This window comes from Tachysurus vachellii, chromosome 26 (assembly GCF_030014155.1).
Source record: "Tachysurus vachellii isolate PV-2020 chromosome 26, HZAU_Pvac_v1, whole genome shotgun sequence".
NCBI classification, from domain to species: Eukaryota; Metazoa; Chordata; class Actinopteri; order Siluriformes; family Bagridae; genus Tachysurus; species Tachysurus vachellii.
In genome coordinates this window covers 2,103,360-2,120,536 of record NC_083485.1, presented here as the reverse complement: position 1 = coordinate 2,120,536, position 17,177 = coordinate 2,103,360, and the positions used below count along the sequence as shown (strand labels likewise).

The 17,177-nt window shown below is 38.3% G+C and overlaps 2 protein-coding genes across 3 annotated transcripts in view; one reads left to right on the top strand and one right to left on the bottom strand.

Moving 5' to 3' along the window:
* LOC132841207 (uncharacterized) overlaps window positions 1-1,979 on the bottom strand; it is a 7,325-nt gene extending 5,346 nt beyond the window's left edge. Inside the window, exons 1-4 of the mRNA XM_060863479.1 lie at window positions 1,852-1,979; window positions 1,156-1,299; window positions 765-866; window positions 311-532 (exon numbers count right to left, since the gene is read on the bottom strand). Coding sequence (XP_060719462.1) covers window positions 311-532; window positions 765-866; window positions 1,156-1,299 — 468 coding nt within the window. The 5' untranslated portion in view covers window positions 1,852-1,979. The remainder of the gene's footprint in view (window positions 1-310; window positions 533-764; window positions 867-1,155; window positions 1,300-1,851) is intronic.
* Window positions 1,980-14,547: 12,568 nt separating this feature from the next.
* epd (ependymin) lies at window positions 14,548-17,177 on the top strand. 2 transcript variants are annotated; one of them, XM_060863484.1, is made up of 6 exons: window positions 14,548-14,681; window positions 14,808-14,842; window positions 15,024-15,158; window positions 15,511-15,712; window positions 15,878-15,965; window positions 16,833-17,177. In XM_060863484.1, exons 1-6 carry the CDS (start codon window positions 14,600-14,602, stop codon window positions 16,954-16,956), a joined length of 666 nt encoding a protein of 221 aa, XP_060719467.1. In that variant the 5' UTR covers window positions 14,548-14,599; the 3' UTR covers window positions 16,957-17,177. The 2 variants fall into 2 exon arrangements, with proteins under 2 accessions (XP_060719467.1, XP_060719468.1); XM_060863485.1 differs by having other exon boundaries at window positions 14,556-14,681; window positions 15,881-15,965; window positions 16,833-17,173.

Genomic DNA, 17,177 nt, shown 5'->3' with positions numbered 1-17,177 from the left:
ATTGAGAATATGAGAAAGTCAACTGAAACTACAGAATTAAACAGTCCTGATGAGAAGAGCCCCAGAAGTTCCCATGGACTTTTGCTGTGCCGTCGCTCGAGCGCTCCTCTGTTTAGCAACAGGTCTCTAATGAAAGTGAGCCTTTTACTGTGTGATGATTAGTCATTATTTTATACCAGCTGTTCGAGAGGCAGCAAAGGGGGAAAAAGCCGAAACTGTTTGAGGAAGATGTTCTGTATGTGTGCGAACAAAGAGATTGAAATGTGAAAAGCTCTGCTTCATATGTAGTCTATATTTTATGCGTACATACCTGAGAGTTGACTTGTCTGATGAGGTCCCGGAGGTCCAGCTGGATTCCCAGAATGCTCTGGGATAAGGACTGAAGTGGTCTTCCTCGCCTGTTTCTCGTCTTCATCTTCATCGCTCTCTCTTCAACTTGATCGCTGTTTCCCTGCAGTTTCTGACGCTGACTCTCCAGGTGAGACCAGAACGACTGAAGGTCACGAGAGGCACGGAACAAGCGCTCAGCATCCTACACACACACACACACACACAATGTTAAGAGTTAAACCATGTGCCGTAGTAAATTATAGTACACATATAATTTAGTGTACACACACACACACACACACACACACACACACACACACACACACACACACACACACAATGTTAAGAGTTAAACCATGTGCCGTAGTAAATTATAGTACACATATAATTTAGTGTATACACACACACACACACACACACACACACACACACACCTCCATTTGAAGCCAGGTCCGATAGTTTATGGTGACTGGTGGCAGTGTGTTTAATACGATTCTCTTGTCATCAAAGTGTTTATCTCCAAATTGTTCTTGTTTCTGCCAAAAAAAAAAACATATTTAATACATAATATTTATTTATTTGTTTAGTATTTAAACAGTAAATTGTATTAAATGGTGTCAAGGCAAATTCCGGTATTCTGCACTTCTGCATGTCATTCAAAAGGTCTACATTCACAGCATTTGGCAGGTGCCCCAATCTCTAATCTACCAACCCTCTAGTTCTTATACTACACATTTGACTCCAATTCCACTCCAATGCCATTAAATACCGTTACTGTGCCATTCCGTAAACCAGTGATAGACCTGGATAGTTCTGGTCACTTACGTATCTGAGTAGAAGATTCTGTACGTTGGAGCGGACGGCACGTGTCAGACTGAGGGAGTTGGAGAAACTACTAAGAGAAGAGCAGCGTCTCTCATACATTGTTGCTAAAAGACAGAACCATAGAACTGTTCTGCACCATGCCATCTAACACACACACACACACACACACACACACAATAAATGAATAAGTTAATAATGAATGTTATCTTAATAGACACACCCTTGTAAATAAACACAGACTAGTGAGTAGATTAATAGGTCGACAGCACCACAACACACACACACACACATATTCATGACAAAGTGATTATTAATTATAATTCATTATTATTATTATTATTATTATTATTATTATTATTATTATTATTATTACAACAAAACCGTCAGGTTTAAATATATTTATATGTCAGTATTATGAGTAGTTTCTATATATATATATATATATATATATATATATATATATATATATATATATATATATATAGAAATGTGTATATGTATATATGTGTATAATATATTTGCATCGCATTTACCTTGATAATTATTCTATAATCCGGTATATAAAATTGATTTGATCTTCTGAAAACTTAAAACAAGTTTCTTTAATATACCATTAAAGCAATAAATAATGAATCCTGTTTACCGGATTAATATGTAAACATAGACGGACACCAGCACGCACGCGTACACACTTACCTCTGAGGGTGGTGAGTATTGTGGTGTGTCTCCTGTGTGGTCCGGGTTGATCTCTGTCGGTGTGAGGTGTGTGTGTGTGTAGCGACTCTGTGGCAGAAGAGAGGAGTTTATAAGGCGGTTGCGTGATTGGGGCTTTCCACTTACCATTGAAGCAATGAAATGAGAATGAAAAGGATAATACACCTAATTACATCCTAATATATATATATATATATATATATATATATATATATATATATATATATATATATATATATATATATATATATATATAAACCACCATCAGCAGCGTCACAATAATATTAATAATCATACTTTGTATCACATTTGTTATTTATTATTATTATTATTATTATTATTATTATTATTATTATTATTATTATCATTATTATTATCATTATTATCATCATCATCATCACTATTATTATTATTATTATTATTATCATCAATATTATTATTATTATTATTATTATTATTATTATTATTATTTACTCCAGTTTGTTACTTGGCATCGCAAAGCTGGGTAATTTCTTTTCACAAAATAGTTGGTTGCAATGTAATATGTAATGTGTGTAATATGTGTGTGTGTGTGTGTGTGTGTGTGTGTGTGTGTGTGTGTGTGTGTGTGTGTGTGTGTGTGTGTGTGTGTGTGTGTGTGTGTGTGTGTGTGTGCGTGCGTGCGTGCGTGCGTGCGTGTGTGTGTGTGTTGGGGTTGTTTACTCCAAATGCCCGGGGTTACGCTTCAGTCATTAGGGAAAGTGTAATTGGGGAACTCACGCATTATACTGTGACTCCTTTTCTCCTCTTTCACTCTTCCTTACAGTTTCCTAAAACGTTTTCATTTTCACTTATTTTCATCCTTTCATTTCATGGTTTTCATTTCGTTCTGCCCATTTATTTAATTTGATTTCATTTCAATTCATCTTTTACTTTTGCACAGATTTACTTTTGCACAGATTCCTAAAATAATATATTTAAGTTCTTCTCTGCATGTGATAAACTGATGCATTTTTATCCGAAAATAAAAATCGTTTTTTTCCCCCCCGACATTTGTTTTTTCTTGTGTGAGCAGGGATTTAAATTGACCTTAAGAACCACATTTAACGGGTTCAATATATTTCTTTGAGTTTATTCGATTTTTAGAATATTAAAAGAAAGCTTACATTTAATGACTGTTTTAATACTTTAGACATAAATCGATATGGGTTTTAATGTATAAAAACAAACATAAAAAAACGAAGAAACAACAAAAATGTATGCAATCAATAAAATTCCCATTATCAGTGCTTGTGAGAAACTTTTACTCTCTGCCCAGTGGTATATCAACCCAAGTGAGAAAATGGTGGCGTAAAACAGTCCACAAATCCCAGGGCTCACTTATGTGTGTTTAATTCAATACTCATCTCTGTAGTCTGTAGTTCAATACTCATCTCTGTAGTCACCCTCTTACCATTGTAGGTGCTCTCATCTACAGACCAGAGGTAACCTCATCTACCATCCTCTGTTGTGTGAGTCTCAAACAGTGGTGGTAGGTGGGCTCTGGAATTGCCAGTCTGCCATAAGGAAAGCTTCTCTATCGTCTCTGACTGCAGAAGACTTCGCTTCTTTTTACCATGAGAAGATCGAGGTGTTGGTCTCTCTTTAATTAATATAAAATTGTAATTGTTGTTTATATACTTTTTTTTATATACTTGTTGTTTATATACTTTTTATGACTTATATAATGATTTTTACCATGTAAAGCACTTTGGTCCATTGTTATGGTGTTGAAACTGCTATACAAATAAAATTTGATTGATTGATTGATTGATTCCTCATGCAGGATTTTTTCAGGTATTTTATAGATTATGTCACTAAAAAACTGTATCACAGCAAGAGTGGAAATCACATCTGGACGATGCCACAACGCGTACATTCCTACAGAACTAGACCTGAGAGGTTTCGGTGGCTTAGAGATCAATTCGTGGATTTCATTAACCATGCCTTTAAGCGTCCTTCGGTAAAAATATGACAGTGTGTCCTAAAGACACTTCTCATTGTGTGTCGTGTAAGGCTTTTATTTAGAGACTAAATTAAAAAATAATAATAAAGCATTTGTTTTGTGTTAAACAAATGGAAAATTCTAGAAATCCACCAGGCTTTGTGGTAAACAATGTATGCATGTATAACTTTATCTATTCTCCTGAGGGCAAGGTCATACGGGTAGCCAAATCTCTCAGTCAGATCTGTCATGGTGTCGGTGTAGGGAGAAGAAATGTTGAGTTAAGAGTCACCTACCAGGCAGGCTTTATCCAGGCACAGATCAGGATCTGATAGTCAAAGAGCGCCATAGATTCTAAAGCTAGGTGGTCCTTGAGAGCGATGTTGAGCTTGGTAAACTAACTGGAATCACCTGTAACAAAGTCTGGAATCTTTAGGGTTGTAACTACTGCCCTTAGTCCGTGGAGCTGAGCCCTAGGCTGGAACGGTACCCTTGTGTCAGTATCTGATGGCAAGTCCTCTACAATGCTCCACAGATACTGTCTTGTGTGTAAGGTGAAGTGAAAGGTGTGGTGGAGACGACAGTTCAGCTGAACCGCCTGAGGGGAAGCAGGAACCCAAAGTTAGACAGCAGACTTTTTACCAAAATGTGTTGCTGCTGCTGTTGTTTGTGGGAAATAAGTCTAAAAGCATGAACAGTCGCACTGATGTTGCAAATGCAAACCTTATTGTACATCGAGGTCACTACTGTACCTCAAGATTGCTGTATACAAGAGAAAAGATAATGGAAAAATGAGCTGAGTTAAAAGACAATTTTGAAGAACTTTGCAGAACAGGGTCGGGAAAGTAAAAGGCCTGCTTGAGAATGCAAAGCTAAATACTACTAGACTAAACTAGTGAAGCATGGGGGTGGTGGCATCGTGGCCCATGTGAGTTGTTCTTAATTTCTTGGTCACTAATTTAAAATAAATCTATTTTTATAAGGCAAATGAATCATGCAAACAATCTTGCTTATTTCTTTATGTATGTATGTATTTATTTTTGCTTAAGTAACTAGCCAAAGAATGTGAAATAGTGTATTTTTAATTGTTTGTGTGTTGCAATAAGAAATATTTTCTGCATAATTAGTCAATAAATGTGGATTTGGATAGAAGGAAAATAACCTTTACATATTTTCCCTGGAGATTCCCAACACATTTAGCATAATTTTTAGGTCTCACTGCATTTCTTACTTTCTCACCTTTTTCTTGGATGCTCAAAGCTGTTTTGCTTTTTGTTTTGTTATTAGGGCTGAAAGCCTTCATCCAGAGTCAAACAGAAATCAGAAGTAAACAATTCTGCATTATTCACCCAATATTTTATTTTGCATTACATCCAGAAATGTGTGAGTGCACGTGTGTTATATTTATATCAGTCCAAAAAAGTTCATTCAAGTTAAGATGAATAGTTTTAGCTTTGCAATTTTACTGTACAGAGGATTACAGTTGTTTGTAAACAGAACTGAAATAGATTTAATCATCAACGCAACACACATTTCCAGTTCCTGCTTTTGCTTTGATTGGGTTCTTGTGTTGAGCAACACTTCACACTTCTTTATTACTGCTCACACACACACACACACACACACACACACACACACACACACACACACACACACACACACACACATGTTCCCTGTTTCATGTAAAAGGAGTTTTACCAAAACTTTGACCTCATCTTTGTTGCCGTTATCAACACGTTTAAGATTTTCCACAATCATCACAGTCCCACTGTACATTAATAAGAAAAAAGAAACGTTTCAAAGAAAACACGATGTAATGTAAATTAGCAAACAAGCAACTGCTGTGAAACTGAAAGGTTTGGCTGCTACAAACAGAGAAATCTGTGAAAACATAAAATAAATAAATAGAAACAAGAATTAAATAATCATGAATGAAATATAAAATATACAGTGAGTACGGAATAAAAGGTGACTGTGAAACACTCTCACTCTCATTCATCTTCTACCGCTTATCCGAACTACCTCGGGTCACGGGGAGCCTGTGCCTATCTCAGCTGTCATCAGGCATCAAGGCAGGATACACCCTGGACGGAGTGCCAACCCATCACAGGGCACACACACTATTGTTAATTTCCTCACCTATTTTTAATTTAGTCTTAGTCTTGTGCCAAATGTCCTTGATAGTTTTAGTCATATTTAGTCATTCACATATCTTTTTTGTTAGTCTTAGTTTTAGTCGACTAAAAGTCTTGTCATTTTAGTCTAGTTTTAGTCAAAAGAAAACTCAAGGTATCTTAGTCAAGTTTTAGTCGACTAAAACTCTTTTAATTTTAATCTAGTTTTAGTCAAAAAATTGTAGCTTGACCACATCTGGAATCTATTGTAAGAATAAATACAACGAGGCCTCATTAAATGCAATAATATCAGGAACACAAGTGTTGGAAATAAATAACTTAATGAAAGCCTAAGATCAAAACTGTAGGTGTGTGTGTGTATATATATATATATATTAACGAATTATATATATATATTAACGAATAATTGATATTTGGAGCAATATTACATGTAATTGTTAAACTTGAGTCCCTTACATTTGCTTTTAAGCCTAATTATTAATTTTGATTATGATGTGATTGTGACAGGGGGGTGGGAAGAGGTTTCAGGTTGAGGGGTGCTGAATTTTTTCTGTCACCACTTTTGAATAAGAAACAATATCAAGGCTATAAAACTTGTCAAAACTCCGCGAATCACAAAAGTATCTGTGAGAAGTTGAGAACACTCGTTTAAACAGTGCATACACTCGAACTTGACCTCACATCACATTTTACTTTATTCATACTGCGTTTAATCGTAATGCAAAGACCGGTCATCGGGACATAAGCTGTCATGTACAATAAAAGAGCTGTGCAGTGACAGGAAATATAATTTAACACAAAAAGCCGGACTAGACCAGGGGTGGACTTGAGCTCAGGAGTTTTTATTTATTTATTTATTTGAGCGGCGTGTGGACGAATTCTTTCTACACACACACTATTTTATTTCTTGATAACAGACCGCTGCGAACTATAACACACCGTTGCCATGAAAAACAGAGCGTTGCCATGGACACACAGGATTCTAACCGTAGAGATGGAGCGCACTATTTTCTTTAGCGGAAACAATACAATTGTTTTTAAATCAATAAACTCCTTTTTAAATCATCATTTTGTGTCAAATTATCGATTTATTTGGTAGGTAACAATATAATAAACTGTAACTTGAGCAACAGCGCAGCCGCGAACTCGTGCTGAATATTTTAAAGGCGTAACAGCTGATGAAAAAGCAGAGAAAATTGTAGACGAAAATGAAGAGAGATTTTATCTTAGTTTTTATTTTATACAAAACAGTTTCGTCTCGTCTTTTTTCGTCCACAATAATGCATGTTAATTTAGTCTTAGTCAGCGTTTTTGGACAGTGGTGCAATCTTGTCATCGTCTCGTCTTAGTCATGAAAAAAAAGGTTGTTGACGAACATATTTCGTCTCGTCTCGTCTGACGAAATTAACACACACACACACACACACGTGATATACTGAATAAGTGTTATCAAACGAGTTCACATTTAAATGTATTATAAAAATGTTACATTTATTTTTGTAGTATTCACATTAGTATTCATTGAATAGTGCTTGATTTTCAAGTCGTACTTTACATAAAATAGGTGTTTAATTTAGCACATTTTATTGGATTAAGTATCCTCATTATTTGACACACCTGCGTGATGACGTCATCGCGCGCGCCACTAGGTGATGCGCCCCGATGCGCTTGATTCTAAATTAATACACCGTCACGGAAGCCATCACTGCACCATTCTCTGTCATTATTCATTCATTCATTCATTCATCTTCTACCGCTTATCCGAACTACCTCGGGTCACGGGGCATCTCAGGCGTCATCGGGCATCAAGGCAGGATACACCCTGGACGGAGTGGCAACCCATCACAGGGCACACACACACTCTCATTCACTCACGCAATCACACACTACGGACAATTTTTCCAGAGATGCCAATCAACCTACCATGCATGTCTTTGGACCGGGGAGGAAACCGGAGTACCCGGAGGAAACCCCCGAGGCACGGGGAGAACATGCAAACTCCACACACACAAGGTGGAGGTGGGAATCGAACCCCCAACCCTGGAGGTGTGAGGAGAACGTGCTAACCACTAAGCCACCGTGCCCCCCGTCATTATTTATTTATTTATTTAATTCTTTCGGTACTTCTACACAGGTACAGTAGTTGCAAATTAAGACCCTTATTTAAAAACGAACACTATTTAATGCGATACTATCGAGTTAAGTGTGTTAAAAACTGTTTAAAAACTTATTTGTATTACACTTTTGATAATGGGTCATGAGCTAGCAGGCCTGAGCACGTGTGTAGTATGGGCACCTCGTGGTCAACGTGAGAGACGCTATCGGTTATGAATATTTAAAATATTAATGTTAGTGAAAGTATAATTATATTGTTTCAGATGATTTGATTCTTTTCTCTCAGTTTAAGAGGAAGTATTAACATTGTGCTTATTTGATGATTATATGTATGTTTCAGAGTATTCCATTCTTGCAAAGAGCATGTGGAGCTAAGGAAGTGTTAAGGAAGTTCTGTTTATATTTCTGGTTACTACAGTGAAGAAGCAGCGATACACACATGTATTGATACTGTCAGATAATGAGTTTTTGTTATGTATACATTCATGTTGATTCTAGGTACTTCTACACAGGTACTACACACACACTCATTCACTCACACACTGCAGACAATTTTCCAGAGATGCCAGTCAACCTACCATGCATGTCTTTGGACCAGGGGAGGAAACCGGAGTACCCGGAGGAAACTCCCGAGGCACGGGGAGAACATGCAAACTCCACACACACAAGGCGGAGGCGGGAATCAAACCCCCAACCCTGGAGGTGTGAAGCGAACGTGCTAACCACTAAGCCACCGTGCCCTCCCCGACTGTGAAACAATTATTTGTTAATGTTTTTCGTTCCTCTTATATCATGCAAATTTCCCAAAGGATATAAATGTAAAATCTCTAGTAAAGAAAGACAAGCTAAATTTTTTTTAAATTAATTATTATTTTTAGTTGACGTGACACCGCCAACATATTTTGTTTGACATACATTCTTTGAAATCCTTCAACATCAGCAGCAGCAGCAGTGTGATATAAATACTGCGTAAGTTCTAATCACAGCAACTCAGTCCTGCCACTAATTAATATTTGGTCATGTGTAAAAGTGCTGAATAAGATATAATAACAATTTTACTAGTTCAATCCGCACAAATTTCTGATAGTATCAAAAGCACTGATTTAGAAACGTCGTCTGATTCAGTTTAGGATATGGAAAGTTTGCATTCTGGGAAAAGAGTGTATATATATGAATTGAAATATCTCTGAGGGTGTGTGTTTGAGAGAGACAGACTGTGTCCATGTCCGTGTGTGTGCATGCAGGTGTGTTTCACACTGCTAGGGATATTATTGAATTTAAGAATGCTAATAATTAGTCATATCATAATCCTCTTCCTGGGTATTCCCTTGATAGAAAGGTGGTGGGTGTCGTATACATACGTACACTTAGTGACACACTCACACCTACACACACACTGTTTCTTTCAATCATCCCCGAAGCAGAGGCTTCCCCAAGTCGCTTTCTCTTCCTCATTTCTGTAATGCAAGAGACTTCTCTCTCCCCCCCCTCTCTCTCTCTCCTCTCCCCCCCTACTATCTCATTGATTCATGCAGTCTCAGCTGTTTTCTGGCCTTCCCCTACTTTCCTTATGAATTCCTTTTCTTTTCAGTCTCACATTATTCAGAGAAATGGAACCTTTTTCTTTTTACTGGGGCCATTTTTACGCAGATCTCCACAGACGGGAATACGTTAATCATGTGAGGACCAGAAGCAGACTAGATGACAGCTCAAAAAAACAAAAAACAAAAAAAACAAAACAAAATACAGTCTGTTGCAAAACCAGATGTGTTAGATTAGGAATATTACAAAAGGGTCTGCTGAGGAGATGGTCCTCATTAGCTGCTGGATGCTGTAGTGAAACTGTGGCAGAAAAATATTTTGGACAAACCTAAAATGTGTAGTTTGCAATTTATTCACAAAACATTTCCATCACTAGATAACTTACTGATCCTCTGACTGACCAAGCAAATAATCTAGGCCCAGATAATCCAGATCTTCCGAATAAAACTTTATAAACAAATCTCAAGCCTCGATCATGGTATATTTTTAAAATTCTGGATTTATAATTTTGGATTTTTAAATTAAGATTTGTTTTGGGATATTTTTCTGTATTATTTCTGTATTTATTTATTTATTTGTTTGTTTTATTTGTTTATTTTTACCTCAGAGTTATCAAGTGAAGGCCGACGGAGAAATTCCTCCAAACTTTCAGGTGTATTTGTCTTCTAAATGTGTCTCCCAGTAACATTTTAAAATACCTGCACACAGAATCCGTCCTTGCAGCTGCCACGTTATACGTGACATTAGTAACTAAAATAAATGAAGATTTTTCATGCTCCATTGGTGAATCTCATGACTTTGCAAGGGCTCATGACCTTTACTCAGCTAAAAGATCCTGCATTATTCTGAAAACCATGGAATTCTGAGGCAGATCTTTTCCTCCACAATTTCAGGATCAGTTCTTAGATGCAAAAATTAAATCAAGAATTTGAAACACAGTTTAATTTTCCTATTGACTTTGTTCTTGTTTCATCCCTTAATACTCACCGTCATTCACATTTCAACCTATTATTCAATCTCTAACTGCTCAGTCTGTTTAGGCATGTTTCATTTCTTTTCTTTTCTTTCTTTTTTATAAAATATAGAAAATAAAATATTAAAGAGCACACAAATATAAAAAATGAACACACACTTTTTTTCTCCACAGATTTCTGAAACTCAGAGTGCAAATGAAACTTTTTTTTCTTTTGTACTTTTTTCCTTTTTTTTTTTTTTTGAAAAGCAAAAATCGTACAGAATGAGAGTGTGTGTGCCCTGTGATGGGTTGGCACTCCGTCCAGGGTGTATCCTGCCTTGATGTCCAATGACGCCTGAGATAGGCACAGGCTCCCCGTGACCCGAGGTAGTTCGGATAAGCGGTAGAAGATGAATGAATGAATGAAAAATCGTACATTAGTATGCAGTTTATCTAGTCTGATGACTGTATTTAAGATGATTAACCAGCAGAGGGCGCAGTATCTAGAAAAGTCTGTCATCCTGGTCATAATGCTGGGTTATTAAACTAAAACCACTGAAGCTCTGTAGCTCTACAGGGTTTGAATTTCAGAGGAAAAATCTCAAACAAAACACTGCCTGCTCCTGCACTCAGTTTATTGCCTGCTTCTGATGGTTTTATGTCTATTTGTTCCACATTTTATGAATAAAATGACATTTATGGCAGATGCATTTATTTAGTTTTGAATTTATTCTTTTTAACAGAACAGTTAGGGGTTAAAGAATGTAGTGTAGTGTACTGTCTGTCTGTCTGTCTGTCTGTAGTCTACTGTGTCTGTCTGTAGTGTACTGTCTGTCTGTCTGTCTGTCTGTAGTCTACTGTGTCTGTCTGTAGTGTACTGTCTGTCTGCTGTCTGTCTGTAGTGTACTGTCTGTCTGCTGTCTGTCTGTAGTGTACTGTCTGTCTGCTGTCTGTCTGTAGTGTACTGTCTGTCTGTAGTGTACTGTCTGTCTGTAGTGTACTGTCTGTCTGCTGTCTGTCTGTCTGTAGTGTACTGTCTGTCTGCTGTCTGCATCTGGACATCCGGACGAAGAGCAAAGATGCGTATCATTGAGCTGTTCTGCGTGGCTTTCCTGTGCCTCTGCCCCATGGCATGGGCCTCCTCCAGCCGCGTGCTGTCTGTCTGTCTGTAGTGTACTGTCTGTCTTTCTACTGTCTGTCTGTCTGTAGTGTACTGTCTGTCTGCTGTCTGTCTGTAGTGTACTGTCTGTCTGTAGTGTACTGTCTGTCTGCTGTCTGTCTGTAGTGTACTGTCTGTCTGTTGTCTGTCTGTCTGTAGTGTACTGTCTGTCTTTTGTCTGTCTGTCTGTAGTGTACTGTCTGTCTGTAGTGTTCTGTCTGCTGTCTGTCTGTCTGCTGTCTGTCTGTAGTGTAGTGTTCTGTCTGTCTGCTGTCTGTCTGTAGTGTTCTGTCTGTCTGCTGTCTGTCTGTAGTCTACTGTGTCTGTCTGTAGTGTACTGTCTGTCTGTCTGTCTGTCTGTAGTCTACTGTGTCTGTCTGTAGTGTACTGTCTGTCTGTCTGTCTGTCTGTCTGTAGTCTACTGTGTCTGTCTGTAGTGTACTGTCTGTCTGCTGTCTGTCTGTAGTGTACTGTCTGTCTGCTGTCTGTCTGTAGTTTACTGTCTGTCTGCTGTCTGTCTGTAGTGTACTGTCTGTCTGTAGTGTACTGTCTGTCTGCTGTCTGTCTGTCTGTAGTGTACTGTCTGTCTGCTGTCTGTCTGTCTGTAGTGTACTGTCTGTCTGCTGTCTGTCTGTAGTGTACTGTCCGTCTGTAGTGTACTGTCTGTCTGCTGTCTGTCTGTAGTGTACTGTCTGTCTGCTCTCTGTCTGTAGTGTACTGTCTGTCTGTTGTCTGTAGTGTACTGTCTGTCTTTTGTCTGTCTGTCTGTAGTGTACTGTCTGTCTGTAGTGTAGTGTTCTGTCTGTCTGCTGTCTGTCTGTAGTGTTCTGTCTGTCTGCTGTCTGTCTGTAGTGTACCGTCTGTCTGTCTGTATGCTGTCTGTCTGTAGTGTACTGTCTGTCTGCTGTCTTGCACTGATGCACTTTGTTCCTTGGACAAGTTACTTTTCAGCCCTTAGCTCTGTGTAGTTCTAGCGTGGTCCTGGGGAAAAGGTATTTCATTTCACTATGTACTGCAGCTATATATGCTTGAAATGACATGATGCTATACAGATAAACTTGTTCATTAGGAATTAAATTAAATCATTTGTTTCATTTGAATACATTTCTATATTCCCATAAAACTGCTTTGCACCATTTTCCATTGTTAAAAGTGCTATACAAACAGATTTGAATTGAAAAGTCTATTTATTAAGAACATATGCATGTTTTCGATGTATTTAATTATCCTTTCGTTTTTACATTTTTATTCTTTTCGTTCTCTTTTATAAAAAATGTGACACAATGTATTATTATTATTATTATTAGAATTTTGTTTGTGCAACATTGAAGAAAAAATTGTCGCAACTTGATATTCATATTTCTCGACAGAGATTTTTAGAAGGTGGATTTGGCGAAGTTCTTACAACAGCTGAGGAAGTGGGACTTTAATCAGCCTGACATGAGTCATTACTACGGGACGAAGGTGGTCAGAGTTTCGTTCAGATTTTTTAGTTCTGTTACACCACAGAATTAACCAATGAGGATGTGTACATCAAAACCGGGAGGAAAATCACGAGTTGTGTTCAACACAGATTCATTTTCTTTCACTGAAACGCTTGTACTGAGTCAGCATGACTCTTTGGCTTTTCCAAGAATCAGAAATAGGGTGCTAAGATATCTCCAAGCTGATCGTGTCCCCTAATCACGTCTCCTGAGCGCGTCCCTATATCACGTCTCCTGAGCGCGTCCCCTAATCACGTCTCCTGAGCGCGTCCCCTAATCACGTCTCCTGAGCGCGTCCCCTAATCACGTCTCCTGAGCGCGTCCCCTAATCACGTCTCCTGAGCGCGTCCCCTAATCACATCTCCTGAGCGTGTCCCCTGATCAGGTCCCTGTCGTTATCGCCCTGTCCCCAGCTGCTCTCTGGTTCTCTGTTGGTGAGGAAAGCGGAGTAGAAATACATGCGGTGAAGCTAAACAAACAGGCCCGGTCACCTGCGTCTAGAATTTAGACCGAACGAGGTCATTAAAGACACGACACGAATAACATGACACAGCAATAAGCAGCGAGATCTTATAATATAATGCTTTCTCAACGTTCCTCTGCAGAGATAAAAAGCTGTTTCAATCAAACCTTTTAACAAATCCTTAGATGGACAAACCGAAGAACATTGAAACATGGGAACAGGAGGCACCATAAAAATGTGTATATAAAACAAGTGCCTTCTGTATTTTAGAAGTGTTGTATTTATTTTGATAGTTTGATAAGCAGTTAACTTAAATTTAGTTCATATTATACTTAATAGATTCCATTGCCATTTAAGTGGATTTTCTTTCCAGTCAAATCGTTTGTTTTGCGTTTATGTAATATTCAGTAGAAACTTGATATCTCCATCATTTCTATCTTTCACTCATCAGCGACGTGATGTTCCAATCTGATTCCAGACTTTTCCAGAGCAATGTCTCACTAAAGCTCAACTGATGGAAGGGATAAGAAGAAAATGTCTAGGAAAACATGCCTGAAGGCCAAACTCTCTCCAATAATAAGTGAACTTTTATTTTCACACCTGCATCATGATGAGTTTCTACAGATTGTTTTGCAGCAAACATCACCTTACGTGAACCGACGTCCCGCCTGCTCGGTGTCACCAGTTCCGAGAACATCCAGCACGCTGGCGGGAGGCCGGACCAGTTTATTTTCATTATGGCTGTTTATTTCTGTGGCTTTGACGCTCTTACGGTTCTCCTGCCTGCGTAAGCAGCAGGTGATTGTGTAACGTTTATTGAGGATGCAACAAGGGGGAGAGGGTTCTGTCCCAGACGGACTCGGTGTATAAATGCCACTGCTGGCTGCATCTGGACATCCGGACGAAGAGCAAAGATGCGTATCATTGAGCTGTTCTGCGTGGCTTTCCTGTGCCTCTGCCCCATGGCATGGGCCTCCTCCAGCCGCGAGCCGTGCCGTAAGTTTCAGAGACTTACAGAATTAATCAGGACTGTAATTCGATTCCAAACAATTCTAACCAAACACAGTGGATAAATGTCTGCTGGTGTAAATGTCTGATGTTTATTTCCAATTTCATTCCCAGGGTCACCATCTAAGACCAGTGGCAAGCTCTGTGTGGTACGTAGATGTCTCACATACAGTATATAGAATCATATATCACTGTTTCTCATATTTCTGATTTGATCACTGGATTAGAAACAGTAGAACATTGCTTCTCTCCAGTGTTACGTTGAACTGTTTTGATACGCTGTCCTCATATGTCTCTAACCTGTTAACGAACATTTCTCACACGGTTCAGAGTACCACCAAGGACGATACCATCGCATGGGGGGATTTCAAGTATGATTCCACTCAGAAGTACCTTCGCTTTGTGGAGGACACAAGCAAATCGAACAAAACCTCTCACCTGGATGTGATTATACACTTCGATGAGGTAAAGCTGTACTTTAACACACTATAGTACGTCTCTCTCTCTCTCTCTCACACACACACACACACACACACACACACACACACACACACACCCTGCCAACCTCCAGCATCTTAGAGTTGTATACAAAAGTATAAAATACTTTTATTATTAGCATTAAGTTTACAGACATGTTCGCTATTGTTAGTTGCTTAATAGTTTTTGTGCCTATTTCTTCTGTCTATTTCATTTCTCTCTTCTTCCTCCCTTCCTATATCATTTAGAGCTGGATTTTAAATTTAAGTATAAAGTTCTTGTTGTTGTTCTTTTTCTAACCCCTGAGACTGAACTTTTCCTCCCTTTCTCCCGAACGCAGGGTGTGATGTACAAGCTGGACAGCAAGAACGATACCTGTAAGAAGCAGTCCCTGCCATGTCACAAGCACCCGATGGAGGTTCCGGCCGACGGCACGCACGTGGACGAGCTGTACTTGGGAAGCGATGATAAGTCTGAGCAGGGCCTCAGAGTGCGCATGTGGTCTGGCAACATGACCGATCACGACTCGCATCACTCCCAGGGTCAGTGACACGTTCGAGTGACACCCTGTTAACTTTCATCATTCAGCCTCAGTTCACACTCAGAAATCACTAGCTAATATAATAATAATAATAATAATAATAATAATAATAATGATGATGATGATGATGATGATGTGGAAGAACTCATGATGATGATTTGGTCAGCAGGCCACTACACGATGATGACTACTTCCTGTGGGTGCATCACCGTCTCCTGCACGTACCACAGTGAGAAGAATGACCTCATCTTCAGGTCAGAGGCAGTTACTGCAATCACTGCATCCAGTCATTTTATTATTGCTATTTATTCTATTCTATTCTTTTAATTTCTTGATTTTGCTCTTAATTTCTTGATGCTCCACCTCTTCCTTGTGTTGCTGTTGCACTTTATAGGGAATAAATAAAGGTACTAATTAAGGTACAGTGTCTCCTCTAGAACTTTCAAACTTTCAAAGATTCCCTTCGACATAAATATCTTTCCAACACTGTTTTTTTTTCTTCTCCAATATGATGATCTGAGTTTTCAGAAAAATTCCATATTCATAGATTTTATTTATTTCGCAGCTGTTGAAGATTAGGGCTACATCATGAAACTCGGTGCCTTCCCCTAAGCACAGGTTCTTTTTTTTGTTTTGTTTACAGAACAAAAAAATTGTTGGTTTCTTAAGTGTTCCTAGGATTTGGCTTCTCTATATTAATTATGATGATGTTGTTCCTGGAAGTCCCTCATACTTCCAATTCCTTTATGTATGAACGTTAACAAATCTAATATTTCTATACACAATTTTGCATTCTTCTTACATTTCTATAGTAACAGCTCCTTCACACTGACATAGACGTAGGATGCTTAATGTAAATATGTGGAAATGTTGAGACTGATATTTTCTGTAAAGAGATGAAATTAATTATGTGATTATCGTAAAAAGAGATAAAAAAAAAAAAAAAGAAGTCTACTCGTTGGGAAAAGAGGACGGAAACATTTTTTATTTTCGACTTTGTGATTTTGGTCTCATTCTATTTTAAACCTTAACACTGAGGTTTGAACATCAACATTTTTCGATATTAAGCCAGACATTTGAGTGACTAAAAAAAGTCTGTCTGTGTTTTTCGGCCTCATCAGTTTCTTCAACGTAGAGACGGAGATCGACGACCTTCAAGCGTTTCACCTTCCTGATTATTGCGAAGGACTGGAATTAGACGAGGCGTCTGATGACCACAGCTTCTTTGACCTCTTCCACGACTGAACCGCTAAAAAACCTTATGAATCAATCAACACACCGGATTACGGCATTACACTAATTAAAAAAAAACAACTAAAAAAAACAACTTAAAAAAACTGTATCCACTTTTCCTCTTTTCTGCCTCTCTGTAGCGTGATCACAGTCTCTGTTCTGAGCAACAGTGCAGTTTTGTCCTTTTTGTGACTGTTCCTTTGTTTCTCATGAAGTCAATAAATGTAATTCAT

What these genes read in the sequence shown, in the direction of transcription:
- epd (XM_060863484.1), top strand. Translation starts at nt 14,600, where the DNA reads ATGCGTATCATTGAGCTGTTCTGCGTGGCTTTCCTGTGCCTCTGCCCC. An exon ending in CGACTCGCATCACTCCCAGG is followed by an intron (nt 15,713 to 15,877) that starts GTCAGTGACACG and finishes TGATTTGGTCAG; the next exon opens with CAGGCCACTACACGATGATG. An exon ending in AAGAATGACCTCATCTTCAG is followed by an intron (nt 15,966 to 16,832) that starts GTCAGAGGCAGT and finishes CGGCCTCATCAG; the next exon opens with TTTCTTCAACGTAGAGACGG.